Source organism: Nyctereutes procyonoides, unplaced genomic scaffold, assembly GCF_905146905.1.
Source record: "Nyctereutes procyonoides isolate TBG_1078 unplaced genomic scaffold, NYPRO_anot_genome, whole genome shotgun sequence".
NCBI lineage: Eukaryota > Metazoa > Chordata > Mammalia > Carnivora > Canidae > Nyctereutes > Nyctereutes procyonoides.
This window is the reverse complement of record NW_026575036.1, coordinates 18,846,359-18,865,071: the sequence shown is the minus strand read 5'-3', so window position 1 is coordinate 18,865,071 and position 18,713 is coordinate 18,846,359. Positions and strand designations below refer to the sequence as shown.

The following is an 18,713-nucleotide window of genomic DNA, read 5'->3' as shown; positions in this document are numbered from 1 at the left end:
GGGGTGCCTGGGTGGCTCAGTGGTTGAGCATCTGCCTTTGGCTCAGGTAATGATCCTGGGGTCCTAGGATCGAGTCCCACATCAGGCTCCCCTCAAGAAGCCTGCTTCTCCCTCTGCCTGTCTGTGTGTGTGTGTGTGTCTCATGAATACATAGGGTTTTTTTTAATTGTTTAAAAATAAAGTTGATAAGACCTTGTCTGACAACTTCCTCTCTATTCCCAACCATATTTTGTATTTTCTTTACAGCATCTGCCACCTGACATTTTAAGTGTTTATATATTGGTTATTTCCTCCTATTTGAATATCAGCTTCACGAAAGCAGGAACATTATTTTATCTATGCTTATAATGCTTATCCAGCATCAGAACAACATCTGGGACACTGTAGGTCTCAAATCAATGTTGGATGAGTGAATCTGGGGAAAAGAAAGTGTAAAGCATTTTATCCTGGGGTTCGATTTAGGGGCACTGGAGTCAAACTACTTAGTTTGAAATCCCAACTCTACATCTTCCTAAATATGTTGATTTGGATAAATTGTTTAACTTCTCTGTCCATCAATTTCTTCATCTTCAGGATGAGGACTAATCTAGTACCATTTAAAAGAGTTGCTCTGAGAATTATATGAGAAAATGTTTGAATAGCACATAAGTAAGCCCTTGTATGTTAGCCATTATTATATACTTACTCTAATTTATTTTGATACTTTGACTTCATTTTTAAAATTTTCTTAAGGTTTATTTAAGTAATGTCTATACCCAACATGGGGCTTGAACTCACAACCTGGAAGATTGAGAGCTGCAAGCTCTTCTGACTGAGCCAGCTGTGCACTGCTAGAAACACTGATTTAAAATAGGCATGTTTGTTGGGATGCCTGGGTGGCTCAGTGGTTGAGCATCTGCCTTTGGCTCAAGGCATGATCCTGGGGATCAAGTTCCACATCAGGCTCCCTGCATGGAGCCTGCTTCTCCCTCTCCCTGTGTCTCTGCCTCTCTCTGTGGGTCTCTCATGAAAAAATAAATAAAATCTTTTTAAAAATTAAAATAAAATAAAATAATAAAATAAAATAGGAGTTTGTGCTTGATGTTTTTAAGTAGATCTATGGTGTACTACCACTGTTTGTAGTAGATGGTTTCCAAAGACAGACACACGAATTGCTTCTCTTCCTACACAGGTGTGGTGTTTGATCTTTCATTTCTTGAAGGATCCTTGATTCCTCTTGAACCTGGATAGGCTCTATGGTTACTCCAGTCATAGAACATGGCACAACTGACATTTTTCAGCTCTGGGCCCACCCTTTGAGAGGACTCGTCATATGAAAGGCTACATGGTGGAGCACCAACATACCAAAAATGTGAGTGTAGGTTTCTTGGACTCAGCAGCTTGACTCAATGAAGGAAGCCAAGTGAATGACCCTTGCCAATGCCATGGCAGCAGAGCTGTTCCGCTGAGCATGGTCAGCCCACAGAACAGTGAGAAACAATAAAATGTTGATGTTTTACTCCAAGTTTGGGGGTATCTTGTTACATAACAATACAAAACTGAAATGTTATCTAAATTTTATCACCTTTGAAAGAACTCTTTATATTCCTTCTGCCTCATAACTTACAATTGCTAACATATGCTGTTATGCAAAGAAGAAAATTTCCCAAGTTCTTCACCCAAGTTTTTAACAAGATTACATTGCCATGCAAGCTTTTTAGTGTTCCACCTGATTAATTCAATAAGTGTCCTTCATATCTCTTTTATCATACGGTTAAATTAGTTTTTGCAAACTTCTCTGTGCAATGACGGAAATATCTTTAATAAATCTAATGACCTAATAGTCTGGAGCAAAGAGAAGGGTAGGTAGGCTCTTAGAGCTTCTGCACCCTGAAATTGCTTCTGACCTTGCCTTGATGATTCATGGAGGTGAATACCCCTATTTATTTTTGCTGATGGATATCAGACAATTCATTCTTGTTTTCATTTGATCATTTATAGCTTTCATTTTCTTTAAGTCTTGGTGAAAATGACATTATACTTTAATATATCAGTATAAACAAAAATGATGGCATTTATTAAATTAATATGAAATTTAATTGTTCTACTGACTCTTTTAGATCTTTCAATATAACTTGGAACTGTTCAAATTCTTGACTTAATTTTCACTTAAATTATCATGTTTATTAGTATAACTATGCTAATAAGAACTTTCATGGAGTTTCAACTTAATTACTCCATGAATCTTCAGGGATTTTATTGTGGTTATGGTAGAAGGTTGCTTTTGTTAAAAGACTGTGATTCTGATGCAAACTACTTCTTTATTCTACTGAATAAGAGGCCCTCCTATATTATCTGTATCTGCATAATTTTAAATATTACCAATTCATATGGAAAAACATCACTTTTTAGTGCAACTTTAGCCTTTTCTTGACTATCTAGAGTTTAGTTATGTTCTGATACAGTGCACCATCTAGGACAACAAAAATCTTCAGGGTATATTTAAAACTCCCTTTGTTTTGTACAGAACGGAAAAGGAACACCCACCTACACATATTTTTTATTTAGCTCTGTACCTGGCACACTTTCCAAAATTTCATGGATACATCTTTACAATTTTGAAGGTTTTTTTTTTCATTTCCTAAAATAAGATCTTTAATTACCAAATAGGTTAAACATAAAATTAGCTAACATTTACTTCTCACTTACACTGAATTAGGAAGCAATGTAGAAAATAACAGTTAATATCCTTATTTTACAAGTAAAGAAACAAAGGCTTAAAACATTAAGAAATGTCACAAAGTTAAGAAAGATACAGAAGAAATTTGAACACAGGTCATGCCGACTCTAGAGATTGTTCCCTTGACCACTCTACCAGCTTCATTCCCATTTAGCAAATGAGTGGAATCACTTTCCATGGCCTATGTGCAAAAGGATGAAAATCTACTTTAAAAATATCTATCAGGATCCCTGGGTGGCACAGTGGTTTAGCGCCTGCCTTCAGCCCAGGGCATGATCCTAGAGACCCGGGATCGAGTCCCATGTCAGGCTCCCTGCATGGAGCCTGCTTTTCCCTCAGCCTGTGTCTCTGCCTCTGTGTGTGTGTGTGTGTGTGTGTGTGTGTCATGAATAAGTAAATAAAATCTTAAAAAAATAAAATAAATAAAAATAAAAACATCTACCAAAATAGTTATTACTATCATGTTACAATTGTCAATTGTGTTTCAAAAGCTCTCAAAGTCCATGATATAGGATTTAGCCAAAAATGAGTTTCCTGTCTAAAATATCTTCCTTTTATTCCTTAGATAAAATTTAGAAACTATCATTCAAAATTATATGAGGGAATTTAATTACTATTATGGTTTAGTTAGAAGAGATGATTCTAATGTAAAAAGACAGAATCATTTTAGAGATTCAGGGAGTCACGTTCAAAACTGTGCATTATGCTCACAAACAAAATAGTTGTCAGTGAGTGAGTACATGTGTTAGAGAGTCTCCTCAAGCTCCCTTCAGTTCATGATTAAGTTAGATGCAGTTGTTCTCAACCAGGGTGATTTTGCACCCCCACCTATATTTGGCAATGTCTGGACACATTTGTGCTTGTCACACTAGGGGAGTACTACTGGCATCTAGATGGTAGAAACCAAAGATGCTGCTAACATCCTGTAATGTACAACAAACAATTATCTGGTGCAATCTGACAGTGAGAAACACTGAGCTAGTGTGTTCTGCTTGAATGGATTTTTCTATGGCAAACCTATAGAGATGGTAACTAACTAAGATACACTTACCGGTAATTGATTATCATTGGCAAAAGAAAAACTTTTCCATATGAAATACAAATGGAAAAAGGACAGCCATAACCATCACCATCCAGTTTTCAAAACTGTAAGCATTTAGAGCTTATATTCCACTCAAGAGTCAAAACTTCCCTTCATGCTGTCTAAAGGTTTTAGGCTCACCATCCAATTTTCTTATGTATATTTCCCCCAAGGATTTTCACAAAGCTTCCATTCAACTGACTATACCAATAACCAAACCAGAGTGTCATCAGGCTCTAGAAAAGCACTGTGGAACACAGTGGTACAACATCCGTCTGTAAGTTGGAAACAAAGACACTGAAGTGAACTCTCAGACATTGTCCCTTCTTTCATGAAGCTCTACTTTATGTAGACTCCTACATGAATTGATCTACAGTATTCTACATGTACAGGACTTTCTACCTTAACTGAATATAAATTCCATCATTTTTAGCACTCTTCAGTCATTACCCTCATGCCACAAAAATACCAGACACCAACCTGTGCCATGACTTTACAAAGCCACTTGGGTTCCACAAAATATAAGTCACTTAACTGCAGAGCTGGATCTTGAAAATGAAGAAGGACCCCTATAGTAAAAAATCAAACAGTGAAACATGGAATCCACAATATACAAATAAAAAGGGGCTTTTGAGAGACTCTAGTCCAACCTCCTCATTTTACAGATGAGGAAATCTCAGCACAGTTGAGACTAGAACCTGGGCATTCTAGTTCCTAAGCTCTAATGTCCAGATATATAAAGGAATTTTGAACTAAATAAAATAATCACATACAAGCATATGTGAGACAATGGCATGCATTGTCTTGTATATATATTTACAAATAATAAAAAATTCACAGATTTTTTTAGTTTTCTAAATATATCCTACAAAGATATCTTATTTTTAAATATAGGTAAGAAATACAGAATATTGCAGAAAGCTACTGGCTTAAGAATAATGGGGGAAAAGGAACAGATTATAATCCATGTAAAGATTTATTTTTCACACAACAGAATCTAGGGATTAAAAGCAGTTTCTCAGCCACTTAACTCTAGTACTACAAATCAACTCACACCTTTCTAGCAAGGTCATATTGATCAAATACACAAATAGCACAGAAGCTTCTGCGAGTGTTTTCATCTATGAGGTCACACTGACTATGTGCAATGCAACAGGCAGGATCTGCCATTCAAAAGGTGCATTATTATCTCAGGCAACCATTGATCCTCTAAGTGCCCAGTTAGACCACCCCAATAATAATTTCCCTTTATAGTATACAAATAACTCCACACACACTAAATTCAAATGATACTATGAAAAGATATGGCTTGTGCTCAGGGTCTCAAAGCTCCTGAATAGTTAAGCCAATTTCTAGAACTCTCATGTTTTAACTCCTGCTGGGATATTCTTCCCAATACTGTCCCAGATGGTTTCTAAATGTTTTTTCTATAATATGGCATATGATTCAACATTATTGCACATGATGACCTTTCAAACGGAAAAAGTCAATGGTCCAAGAATTTTATGGATATTCTATTAAGTTTTGTATGTAAATTCTGTACAAGGTTTAGATATATTCTTATAAATGACTGTACTGGAGCTTTGAAAAAATATGTAACAAACACACAAACCTGATTCATTTAGGAAGTGAACTGCATGAGGGAGCTCATTTTCATCCAACTGCAGCTGATTTTCCTTTACAAGTTGTAATAATCGTTTCCGGTCGATTACAGGAAATTCAATTGGCACATTTTTACGCTCTGATAAAATGATTTTCTCAAGTTCTACATAACAGTCTGGAATCAGCTGCCCAACAACAGGCTGATCTCGGATCTGTGTAATTACAAATGACAAGCTGTAAAAATTCATTTCACTCATATGCTTGTCAGGTGGTTGGTAAATTCAGTGCTAATAGTTGTTAGGAAAGTAAAATATTATTCAGAAATGTATTTTTTTAAATAAAATCAAAATGTGATATAAACCTATTTAAACTGGAGCAGCCCGGGTGGCTCAGCACTTTAGCACCACCTTCAGCTTGGGGTGTGGCCCTGGAGACCCAGGACAGGCTGGGGTCAGCCTGTGGTCAGGCTCCCTGCATGGAATGGAGCCTGCTTCTCCTTCTGCCTGTGTCTCTGCCTCTCTCTCTCTCTCTGTGTGTGTGTCCCTCATGAATAAACAAATAAAATCTTTTAAAAAAAACTAAACTGTGAAGAATAAACAAAATATTAAAATAAGAAAAATATAAACACAGAAGCCAATTTAGAAAGAACTATCAAAATAATATGGAAATATTTATCTAACAATTCAGAAAAACCATGATACAACCCAGAAAAACCATGATACAACCCAGGAAATCACTAACCACAAATAAGGGATTTGCTATTTTCTAAGACATTAGACATATATGCAATAGATATGTTAGCATAAGAAGTCAGTAAGTATTCCAAAGCCTTGAGGCCTTATTTATTAGATGAAAATGTGTATGCTCCAAGGTAAAACATTAAAGTTTGTGCTTGTTATTTGCAAAATGTTACATTAATGGAATGTACATATCAAGATACAGACACGAAATCTCCTTACCCAAGCTATGCTTTTTCATGGAACTTCAAACTTGGGAAAACAAAAAATCATCTAAACACAAATAATTTTGACATGAGAGGATGATTTTTTTTGGTCAATTACACTCATAATCTAATTATTGTATGCTAACTGAAATACATAAAAAAATTTTAAAAGAGTCACTTTAAGATGATAATTTCTATAATAAAAAATCTTTTCCGAACTTTTTTTCCCCAGGAGAATCTAATTTTAAATAGAAATGCAACTGTAACAATAGTGACTAAAGTGCCTCTGAAAACCACCAGGTGGCAAACTCTCCCTATTTCTCAACCCATTTATATATTCTTGTATTCTTTTTACCTAAGAATCTCTACTTAAATTTTTAAACTTACTATAAACAGAAGTTGAGTTTATTACACACACACATGCAAATTTAAGGTGCTCTTTTTCTACTCTTTTTTTAAATATTTTATTTATTTATTCATGAAAGACACAGAGAGACAGAGGCAGAGACACAGAGAGAGAGAGAGAGAGAGAAGCAGGCTGAATGCAGGGAGCCCCAAGCGGGCTAGACCCCAGGACAACAGGACACCGGGACTCCAAGATCACACCCTGGGCCAAAGGCAGGCACTCAACCACTGAGCCACCAAGGCGTCTCTCTTTTTCTACTCTTAAGTAGAACTTTAAGGAGCTTTATTTATAACAGCCATACTATTACCTACATATTCACTTCCAATCATTCAAAAAACTGTTTTCATGTATCCAATACCACAACAAATTACGTATAAATCCACTAATCTCCACTTTTCATATTCCTTCTCTTCATCATTTATAAATTAAGACAAAATAGAACGTCATATTGAAGTTTGTGCTTTAAATCAAGAAAGAAAATCTACATATAGAAGTAAACAATGTTCTCACAGAAAGCAAATTACATAGCAAAGGGGTGAATTTTATAGTGCTGAGTTACAGCACAATCAGAGAATCTAGCTCTGCGAATGGGCTTAAAAGATTTAAAGGGGTAATGTTGGCAATGAACTCTGTTTTGTCCTACTTCTCCTTTTAGCTTGATTATGGGATCACCAAGAGCCAAAACAAAATTTTTATTCTAGAGTCTGCATAGACACATGTTAATAAAGACAAGACAGGGAAAGAATAGAGAAGAGCCAAGATAGAGGAGCAAATGAAAAACAAATGCCAGGACAAAATAATAATCTCTAATAGATTTAAAAACCTGCTTGAATACAACTTGAAGCATCTCAGGGATGAAAATATATTCAAGCTCTGGCAGGATCATTGGTTCTGAAAGATCCTGAAAGAGCCAGTTTTCTGCAAAGCAATCAGATGGATTTTCAAACTAAAATGCCAGAATGATGCAACCATTAGCAATATACATCTTTCTTCCAATAATCCAGCCGTTTATCAAAGCATTTGTGTTGGCTTCAGGGTTCATTTATGAGTGCAGGAAGAAAGTTGGTCTTATTGATTGATAGTGATAACTTGCTATCATGCTAAAGCACTACTAGTCCAGTTAGATGAACCAACCAGTTTATCTATACTTCAACTAAACTATTCATACTTTATCTATTTCAACTAATTCAGGCTTTTTGGAAACAAATTCCTCTCCAAGAAGTCTTTTTAAAAATATGATATATGCTCTGACATATATGACAAGAATAGGAGCTACTAAAATGTTATAATTAACAGTAAAGTTCTGTAAGTACAGGTGTAGTCTCGGAGGAAAACTGCCTAGATAGAGAATATTTAATTGGATACATGAATTTTGTGTATTTGTTTGTTAAAAGTCACATTGCTCTTTAATCATATGTCCAACAAGAGAACACGAAAATCTCCAAATAAATACTATGTTGTTCTGCTTTCATAAGATGCCACTACTGACTCACGGATGGTAAAATCTTTTAGTGACTGTGATAAATGCGTTGAAAGATACAAACATGCAAATTCTCTCCCTGGGCACCACAAAGACCAACACATTTATAAATGGCTCATTAGGTTTTAGATAGGAGCATAATCTGTGCAAATGGAACAGAACTAAGCTAACTGGCCAACACATTATAACCAGGGTGATTGTGTAATTTATCATCCAAATTGGAATGCTTCTGAGAATGTAGTGGGACACTATTAATTACGCTGGGAATGCCCAGGCAAAACAGGACCCTAGTTATAAGCCATAGCCTTGATCATTAGTGCTAATGAGCTAAACCAACAGGGACTAACAATGAAATTGACCATTGTGTTTGGCTCATGAAACTATTTGAGGAATTTTCAGTGTAGTTTATACTACAGTATCTGTAGAACTTAGGAAAGATTTCTTTTTCCTGCAAGTATTAAAAACAAGTATTCTCCCTAATAACCAATTTATTTGTATTCTATGAACCCTATAAATTATATTAGGCTTACCAGAACTTTGGAAATCAAAACATAATTTCTAAAATAGAAAGTGCAAGGGCACCTGGGTGGCTTAGTCAAGTGTCTGCCTTCGGCTCAGGTCATGATCTTGGGGTCCTGGGGATTGAGCCCTGCATTGGGTTCCCTGCTTAGTGGGGAGTCGGCTTCTCCCTCTTTCTCTGTTTCTCCCCCTACTATGCACACACTCTCTCCCTCTCTCTTTTGTCAAAAACATAAATAAAGTCTTTAAAAATAAATAAAATTGAAAACCCAGTTTATATGGACTCAAAAATTGCTTAGACATTGTTGAAAATCAAATTCACAATCTTGGCAACCTCATGAAAGAGCCATCTCACAATACTGAGGGAAGAAAAAGATGTGGAATGGGTATCACACTGATAAGAGATGTGAAGGAAGCACAGATCAGGGTGTACATAGAAGAGAAACTCCAAAAGAAAGGAGCAAGTGGAGAAAGAACAAAGAATAGAGGAAAGATGATCCTGAGACCCCAATATTCACTCGTATTCTTTGACTGAATTACCACTACAAAAAGTTGTGAGAGAAAGGGCATCAGAAACATGTTCTCAGATTCTCTCAGAAACATTCTCTCAGCCTCTCAGACATTCGTTTCCTTCAGGATCCTCTAATTAGTTTTATTCCCATTTCTATGCATTTGAAATGAGGAATGGCATAAGTAAGAAACCTTAAAATTGAAGTATTTTAGTAATCCTAACAGCTATGAAAAAAAACTCACAATTTTAAGACAGTTGTTCTCTTCTCAAGACTTCTGACAGTTGTGTAACATGACAGTTAATAAATTATACTTATTCACCAGTCTACAGAAGGCATTAACCACATTACCTTAAAATTAAGACTCTCATTTATGATGGTTTTCCGAAGTTTTGCCAAAGCATCAGATTCCTCAGTGGCATTCACAAAGTGGTAATCCCTTATTGCAGGAAACCCTCGTTTGTTCAAGAGTTCCTTGGTGATTTTACTTATGCAGGCTTTACGCTGCTTTTCATCAGAAACATCCAAATGCGTGCCAACGAGGATCACAGGGGAAGAAGAAGCACGAGCCTATAGGAAGTGATACAAAATACTCTTGTGTTTGTTTTAAAATCAAGACCACTTACAGTTCTGTTCATATTTACTCTTTATGAAATTCAGTTGAGTGGAAATTAGAAATTAAAAGACATCAAGAAGAAGAAAATGTCAACTATCTTTCCTTCCTTAAACTTAGGGGAGAAAGGTAACCTTAAGAAATTTTAATTTATTTTATTTTATTTTATTTTATTTAACCTTAAAAAAATTTGAAGTCATTCTTATACTCCTTCTTATACCAAGTTATACCACTTTTCAGGCAGCCTATATAACAGAAGTCTATTTTTTTCTTTTATGCCTTAAAATGGGTTATTCTGTAAGTGTATTTTGGACTTCTAAATAAAATGAGCATTTAATAAACCCAAGACTATATCAAAATGACATAATATGGTTTATATTTTCTCTTCCTTATCTATAAATTCAATCTCCTGAATTCATTTTAAAGTCATTCGATTTGTAGTCCACAGGAACTACAACAGAAAAAGTACTAGAGCAAGTATGACCACCACTATAATATTCGCTCACTTTGGCTAGCTATGACCCCAAAAAAAAGGAAGTTAAAAAAATTACCAAAATTACAAAATGGGCTTGTATGCAGCCAAAATATCTGCTAAAATGTCCTGACACAAACTCTTTTAAGGACTTGGCTCACAGGAGAGCCCACTGATGCTTCATTCAAAGAACATCACTCACTCTTGCTTTATCTCAATTCTAAAAAGCTGTACTACATCAAGAAATACCTAACAGCATGACAGCAAGGGACAAAGTGGAAAAATTACAAAAAGGAATTCCAGATATAAGAGTCTATTAATCTGATGCCATTTAAAAGTGCAAGATCTGAAGTACTTCTTACTACATTGCCAGTGAGGACATAACTGATGATGCATGGATTGCTTTTGTTTAGTATAGTTTAAGTCAGGGAAGTTCATCCTCCATTTAAGAAATAAAATGATCAGGGGTGCCCAGGTGGCTCAGTCAGTTAAGCATCTAACTCTTGATCTCAGCTCAGGTCATGATCTCAGGGTTTTAAGATTGATCCCTGCATTAGGCTCCACGCTGGGCATGGAGCCTGCTGCTTGGGATTCTCTCTGCCTTTCACTCTGCCCCTCCCTCCTCAAAAATAAAATAAAATAAAATGATCAAAAAGTTATACATTTTCCATTCTTTCAGCTTAAAGGGCTTTAAGTATCCATAACATTTACCAATATGGAATACACTATTTTCATGTCACAACCTAATTACACTTTAAAATTCTCCAACTCAAAACGTTAATGCTTCTAATTCTATTTTTAAAAACTTAGGAGGCTGTTTGAAGCAATTGTCCGGCCAAAATCAATTACCTTACAAGTACAAAACTTTTTTAAAAAATTAAGATTTTATTTATTTATCTATGAGAGACACAGAGGCAGAGAAACACAGGCAGAGGGAGAAGCAGGCTCCATGCAGGGAACCCGGGATCATGCCCTGAGCCAAAGGCAGACACCCAACCGCTAAGCCACCCAGGCATCCCTAAAAAATATTTTCTATTTTCAAATAATTAGAACAGTTGACCTTTATATTGAAGAGCCAAGGCTTCATGGCATCCACTTCAGCCTGCCCTTTGCTGAGGTCATAAACAGCAAGGTAAAGGGCTCGTTGGGTCATGAAGTGGGGATGAGTGCTGTAGAATTCCTCACGACCTAAAGAAGGATTAGAGACTTCATTTAGCTTTCCAAACAATAGGCAAGAAGCCTTTAAAAATTTTTTTCTTATGTGATAATATCTAATATTTAGCATACAAAAAGAGAGAGAGAGAGAAACAGCCAAAGACAATGTTTAGAAGACCCCATTGGGCTCCTACTATGAGTTGGTAACTTTTAGCGTGTGTGTCAATTACCAACCCCCTGAAGTACTGAAGCTTCAGCTGGCTCCAACTGTTAGTTCCTAACACCAGAATTCCATGAAATTCACTCTGCTGGCAAGGGTAAAATTAGGAGAAGTAAATGGCTTTGGAATAATTCCATAGGATCTACTGGGTCTCTCTGCAGTATTGGAATAAGATCTCAGCTTTTAAATCCCTGTCCTAAATAAAAGATAATCTGAATAAAGGATTTTAACAAAATAAATACCTGCAAAATCCCACACATTTAGAATGAGGTCTTTCTTCCCTTTGCCTCTTATTTGGATAGGCCAGTCTTTCACATCTATACCAACTGTGGCACTCTGCACCCCAAGATCTGATTTCTTGGTTTTTGTTAATTGCTGCAATAAGGTAGTTTTACCACTCCCAGTATTTCCCACAATCATAAGCTTCATTCGGTTATAGGGCACAGCCTTTTTTAACCGCTGTTGAAGAAACCTGGTATTTGAAAAAAACAGAAATTAAATAATAAACTGCTTAACAGTGTTCTTAAGATATAGGTGAATTCTTATTCATTGAAATTTTTAAAATATCAGACTGTCCTCAAATATAGTATGCAAAAGATCGCATAGCCTGTATACCTAATAAGGTACATGTTTTTCAATACACTTACTGCATAGATTTGTTAGTGATGTTAGTGTAGTTAGTTGAAATGATTGGTAGCATTATCAAATATAATGACACATTACGTTATCACCAGAAACAATAAAAATGTTTGCAATACTAATTAGACTGCTGATAATCATGAATGAATTAGAATTATACATATGCACATGTGTATAGAGATATATATTCTTTAAATAACACAAATAAAACCCTAAAAATTGGAAGGTCTAAAATTTTATAAAACCCATATGCCAGAGCAGCAAAGTAGAATATATGTGCATACTGTTACACTGAACTTTGATAGTGATGTCATATTGGATATATTATGTGACTGTGTATGTGTGTACACATATATTCATATATAGTATATATAACCTATATATTCACGTATATGTATGCATGTATAAAATGGAAATGGAGACTGAGAACATATTGGTTATATTATAAATTAATGCATGTAAACTATATACTATCAGCAGAGAATATGATGCTTTTCCTAAACAGTCTTAATGAAAAAAATAATCAAAACTAATTAGAAGTGTTGTAGGTGGCTAATAAAACCACTTTTAAATTAATACTAGATTTTAAATGTTTTTTGTTAAATGTTAATACCAAATTTTAAATATAAAAAGGTGTTATATGTCAAGTATGTTAAAATGTTGCTAAAATTTAAAATTAGAGGAGCAAAATAAATCATTCTCTAAAAGGAATATGGAGTAATTCATGATTTATTTGATGCTTTAGAAAAACAACCTGACAGATGAGATATTGTGCCTGCTATTATTGAAATCATTTTCTCACATATAACTTAAGTTCTGTTTGCATTATCAATAAGCAAGAATTTCAATGGTTCAAATATCTATTTATTAAGAATTCAAAACTCTTTGAAAAAGTCATTCTTTAAAAAAGCAAATGATGCCTACAATTTCTAAACTACTCCAGGTCTCTCCCTTCTAAAAATGTTGAACACATTTAAAAGTAGATATAGTGGCTTGATAATATAGCATAACACACTGAAAAGTAGTCCTACTAAATGCTTGCCAAGAATTGAATCAATCCCTTCTATCCAGTTTCAGAAGGGAAAATCATGGGAAACAATTAGGTAGGATGAAAGATAGTCAAGTTTAGCGTAGCTGGTGATAGTCTTTCTTTTAAAATTAAATCAAGCCCAGGAGGACAGAAAACCAAATCTTTCCTCATAAAAAGAGATCAAAAGTTAAATATAATTTAAGAAAATTTAAGCAGAAGAGAATTAGGTAACTATGTATTTCACTGGTAACTCAACAATTATAAATTGTATGCCAGATTCTGTGTTAGATACAAAGAATCAAACTATGAGTGAACATAGCCATGGTCCCTGCCTTGTTGGATATTATAGTCAAGTCAAGGATACATTGAGAGTTGATGATTGAGCTGAAACCTGAAAGATAAATATAGATAGGAATAATTTTGTAGAAATGCAAATAAACAGTTTTACAAGTATCAATAAGACTGACATGCTCAAAAGGTAACAGAGAATGAGATAAAGTCCATTACCAAAGGCATTTGAAGCTCACCAAGTGTAAAGACCAGAAACAGTGATACTTGGAAAATTTTGGTGGTTTCAAAAATTACCAGAGTTAGTAGGTTACTCAACCTCCCAGGTAAAATCAAAGCTAGTAATTTTATATTATTTAAGTATCTATAATGCTTTAAGATATAATAGACACCTGATAACAATTTACTATATAAAATGCAGCCTGAGAAGTTATTATACTCTGCTATATTTCTTTAGAATATATATTTGTAACAAGAGGTGAAAAAATAATTTCCTTTTACAGTCCATTTCTATGACAAGCATGATCAGGAGAAGTCATGCTCTGAACATTAGTGTGGCTAGGAGAAAATGAAAAGCTCTGTAGGGGCACCTTATAAACTTATTTATTAAATAAATGGCAAATGACACACAGCATATCACCATAAACAGTACTATACATTATTTCCTAAATTGTAATTATATACCCATCAAAGTAATGGAAGAAATCCGAAATGAACTTAATTTAAAAATGGAAATAAAATTATCTAACCTTATGATGTCTTTGGCTTTACATCCTATATGTTTAAAATCAAAATTAAGCCGTAGTTCATCCAAAGGAAGGTCCCATATTTTGCTTAATTTCCCCATTTCATTAGGAAAGGATCTCAGTTCCAAATTGTAACTGACATCAAGGGAGGTCAGGTTTTCAAGACAGCCAATCTCTGGAGGAATCTTAGTGAAATAAAAAAGGAAAATCCTATTGGTAGGAAGCAAGAAATGTGTGCTGCCAAGAAACAAGATGCTTCCTAGGAAAAAAGGAAGGCTCAGAAAGCCTATCAGCAACTTGTATTACCTTTCAGCAGAGTTCTAAAACTTTCCAAAGGTTTGCCATAGTTTTCTATATAGATATTTAAAGACATAAGTATAAAGGACTTACCCAAAACAATCCAAGTCACTTATTTACAATCTTTAAAAGCCTATTATCCATTGGTAATATATTTCATCTCCTCACAACATTGAAAGTAAAGATGTTCCTTATATTTATCTAAATCCAATAATCAGTAACTTCAGTCTGTTCCTTTACACCATGTTTTTTCACTAAAGCTATAAAGATCTAGTCATAAACTTACATGCAACTTACTGTTCTTAAAATACAACTAAATGTTTATACTTTAGGTGGTACTGTAATAGCTTTTTTCCTGTTCCAAATTATTAAGCAATATGCAATACTTTTATAATAGAAAACATTAATTTGCTGGCAAAAAAATCAGGTACTAAAAAACATTCACAGTTATTCTGAACTTCACAGTTTCAGACACTTAATTCTTTTTGGCTTTCATAGGCAAAAAACTTAAAAGTTGGCAAAAATACATATTTCTTCTCTGCGACGAGTGAATAATCAGTTTTAGATTTACAACAGAAGCAATGGAGTGAAGCAAAGGCTGGCCCACTGCACAAACGGGCAGCATGATGGAAGAATGCAGAAATTCAAGAAAATGGAAGAAAAAGTCGGCTGAAAAACATACACTACAGATGGCTCAGCAACAACTTGAGAAATGTAGAGTATTTGCAAGTCTGTTAGCAAATCAGAGATTTAGTGATAAAATAAAACACTTAACACATTACTCACATTCATGATTAAATATATGTATATTCATATAATTCTTCAAAAATAGAGCACAAAGTGATTTTTAAGGAAGTTAATTTATGCTAATATGCCCATTTATTTCAGGATATGACTAGATCTTATCCAAAGGTAAGAAATATCAAATAAGAGATTTCAAAATGATAATTTGTGATATTTTCAAATCACAAAGGCACATTTTTAAATTGGCAGTCATTTTAAACAAATAAGATGACCTCTTACCTCCTTCAGTTTATTATGAGAAAGATGTAGTTTCTCTACTCTTGACCACACATAAGCTTTTTCACTCAAGTCCAAGATGCTGATCTGATTAAAACTGAACAAGAGTTCCCTTAAGTTCAAAGATTTCCAGTGTGCAGGACTCGGTAGATACTCAATTTCATTGCTGCTCATATCTAAGGATCGCAAGCTAAAACAATATAATGTCAAGATAAAAACCAAATGAGTGTTTCCAAAATACATAAAATAACATAGGAAATTCTCACCCTAGTGAGACACAACTTTAAAACTAACATTATTTATATTTTAATTATGCATGTGTGTTTCTGTGTATATATAGATAGACAATGGCTAGAAAAAAAGCATGTCTCACTAGGAACAACATTTAAATGAATAAGAACCATTAAAAACTAAATTGAAACCTAATTTCCTTAGTTCAGAAACATAATAAAATATCAATCTTAGAATGAAAGACTGTTTACCAATGTTTATGATGCATGAGAAATCTTAATTAACAAATGCAAAAATAGTCATTTCTATACAAGATTCATAAATATGTCTTCTATAGAAGAGTTACAAATATGTAGTTTCCCCCCCTTCTCTTTTCAATTTCTATCATTACTCGGAGTATTCTTCAGAGGCTGTGTCCGAGAGCTAATTAATAATGTGCATGGGCATAACCTTTTACCAGCTTGTCTCAGTGTGATAAATATCACAACACTGAACATGATGTCTTGCATACAGTAGGCTCTCAATGCAAATTGGTTGCTTTCATGCGGGAATACACAACCCAAAGTTTGCAGGAAACAGCAGAAAAACATACATATCACACATAAGTGTATGTATGCAGGAAGAATAAAGATAGTAAATGCGATATATTTGACAATTAAAGGTTGCCTGAACTTTTACAATTATATGCCGACCCCTTTCATCCAGCATATTTGAACCATGATGAATTAGTTCTAACTAAACTCACAGAGTTGTACCTGCTAGACCAAGATTCAGGTCTGCACAACATTCGTGCTCTTATTTTAAAATGACACTGGATTTTGCCCTACATATTTCATAAAGATGCATCAAAATAATAAAATTAATTGGACTGTATTAGAGATAAGATGTGTATGTCTAATAAACAATGCAATTTAGATAAAGGCAAGAATCAACAGGCTGTTCAAAAGAAGTCCCTTTTAGCCTCAGTGGGGACTTAAGCTGGCCAACTGCATATTCTTTTGTTTTACAACAAAAGATGTCTGAAAGATGTTGTCTAAAAATATAGAGTAACTGAGGCCTAAATAATATTTTTAGTTATCTGGGAACAAACCTTTATGGCATGTCTCTCCCAATCAGCTTTCATAAATATTTGACTTTCAAACACATTTTAAGGAATATATTCTAAAAGTGCCTACCTATATGAACAAGTTGAGAGTATAAAATTGAGTCACCAGTGTTTAAGAACTATGATTTAGACAGATTACTTCATCTCTTTAATAAAATAATGTTCTCATTATAAAGTGGAGATAGTAATAGTTTTATTAGGAAGATTAAAAACATGATCCACCAGTGAGCAGTTAAAACAGTGTCTGATTCATTCTAAAGCTAGATTGAAATTAACTATTATATGTCTGTCTGACATCTTCTATGGCTAGATTATAACTATTATTTGCCTATATATGCATATATTTGCACATATATACTTACGGATTTGGTTTATAATGTATAACCCATTTAGAATGATATTTAAGATGACATATTTGATATCTAATTAATGCCTAAATTTGTAGTTAACAGGAAGCTTTCATTTTTAATGAAATCAACCAGAAATATCCTCAAATACTTGGACCCATAAAAATTTTCCTAATCTCCACCAAAAACATCTTTCAAACATAAGTATAATTTCAAGTTAATAATATCCTAGCAGCACATTCACCTCTGAGAGCAAGTAAAATTTAAAAGTTAAAGTGATAGCCACTATAATCTCAATTGTCTACAACAATAAAACAGTTAAGTAACCTTAAATTATTTCAGCACAATAGTACCCTAAATTAATATAAAAGTTAAAAAGTCCAAGCAACAACTTGGGTCTTTTGTCTAGTAAAAATAAAACATTCATAGATTTAAGGACATTAAACTGAGTAGCTTTAGAAATCAATTACAAAAAAAAAGAAATCAATTACAAATTATAAATCAACTGATATGCCTAAATCAAAACCAAGTTTCTGAAAGTTTTGTTCCAGTTCGTGTGGTTTTGAAATTAAAATAATAAACTTACTGTGGAAGATTTAAAATTGCTTCTGGAACACATGTAAATCTGTTTTGAGATAATTTTAGGCTTGTCAGAGAAGAAGGCAAAAAAGGCATAGCAGCTAAAAGAAAATAAAAGGGAGATGAGGGACATTTTAATCATTTTAACTAGATTTCCATAGGATTTGACAATAAGAACAGTTACCAATGACCTGTCAATTTAATTTCTATCTGCATCCTGACAATTAAAAAAAAGTCTACTTTTAAGATAAGGTAACTCCCTAACTCCTAACACTAAACATCAAAACAATATACCATACTTATAAGAATATTTTCATCTGAAAGCTAAACAACTGTCCAAACATAAGTTCATCTGTCTAACATCTGTACAAAAGTAAAAATTATTAGAATATTCCTTCTAAATTGCATACGATATTACCATTATGTGTACATACATAATTAATAGACTAATCCACAGATTAATTCATATTACTCTTAAGCAAGTATAACAAAACACTTTGAATACTAATATACAATATAATGTAAAGATAAGAATTCTTTATAGTATTGGGGATCCCTGAGTGGCTCAGTGGTTAGTGCATGCCTTCGGCCCAGGGCATGATCCTGGAGTCCTGGGATCGAGTCCCACATCAGGCTCCCTGCATGGAGCCTGCTTCTCCCTCTGCCTGTGTCTCTGCACTGTGTGGTGTGTGGTGTGTGTGTGTCTCATGAC

General features: G+C 34.2%; 1 protein-coding gene across 2 annotated transcripts in view; it reads right to left on the bottom strand.

Annotated features, from left to right (window-relative positions):
• LRRK2 (leucine rich repeat kinase 2) overlaps nucleotides 1–18,713 on the bottom strand; it is a 136,970-nt gene that overhangs the window by 48,741 nt on the left and 69,516 nt on the right. For both annotated transcript variants that reach the window (XM_055318624.1, XM_055318623.1), the window contains 8 exons: nucleotides 18,009–18,102; nucleotides 15,743–15,929; nucleotides 14,426–14,607; nucleotides 11,962–12,191; nucleotides 11,405–11,532; nucleotides 9,611–9,829; nucleotides 5,413–5,614; nucleotides 4,281–4,369 (listed from right to left, as the gene is read on the bottom strand). In XM_055318624.1, coding sequence (XP_055174599.1) covers nucleotides 4,281–4,369; nucleotides 5,413–5,614; nucleotides 9,611–9,829; nucleotides 11,405–11,532; nucleotides 11,962–12,191; nucleotides 14,426–14,607; nucleotides 15,743–15,929; nucleotides 18,009–18,102 — 1,331 coding nt within the window. The remainder of the gene's footprint in view (nucleotides 1–4,280; nucleotides 4,370–5,412; nucleotides 5,615–9,610; nucleotides 9,830–11,404; nucleotides 11,533–11,961; nucleotides 12,192–14,425; nucleotides 14,608–15,742; nucleotides 15,930–18,008; nucleotides 18,103–18,713) is intronic.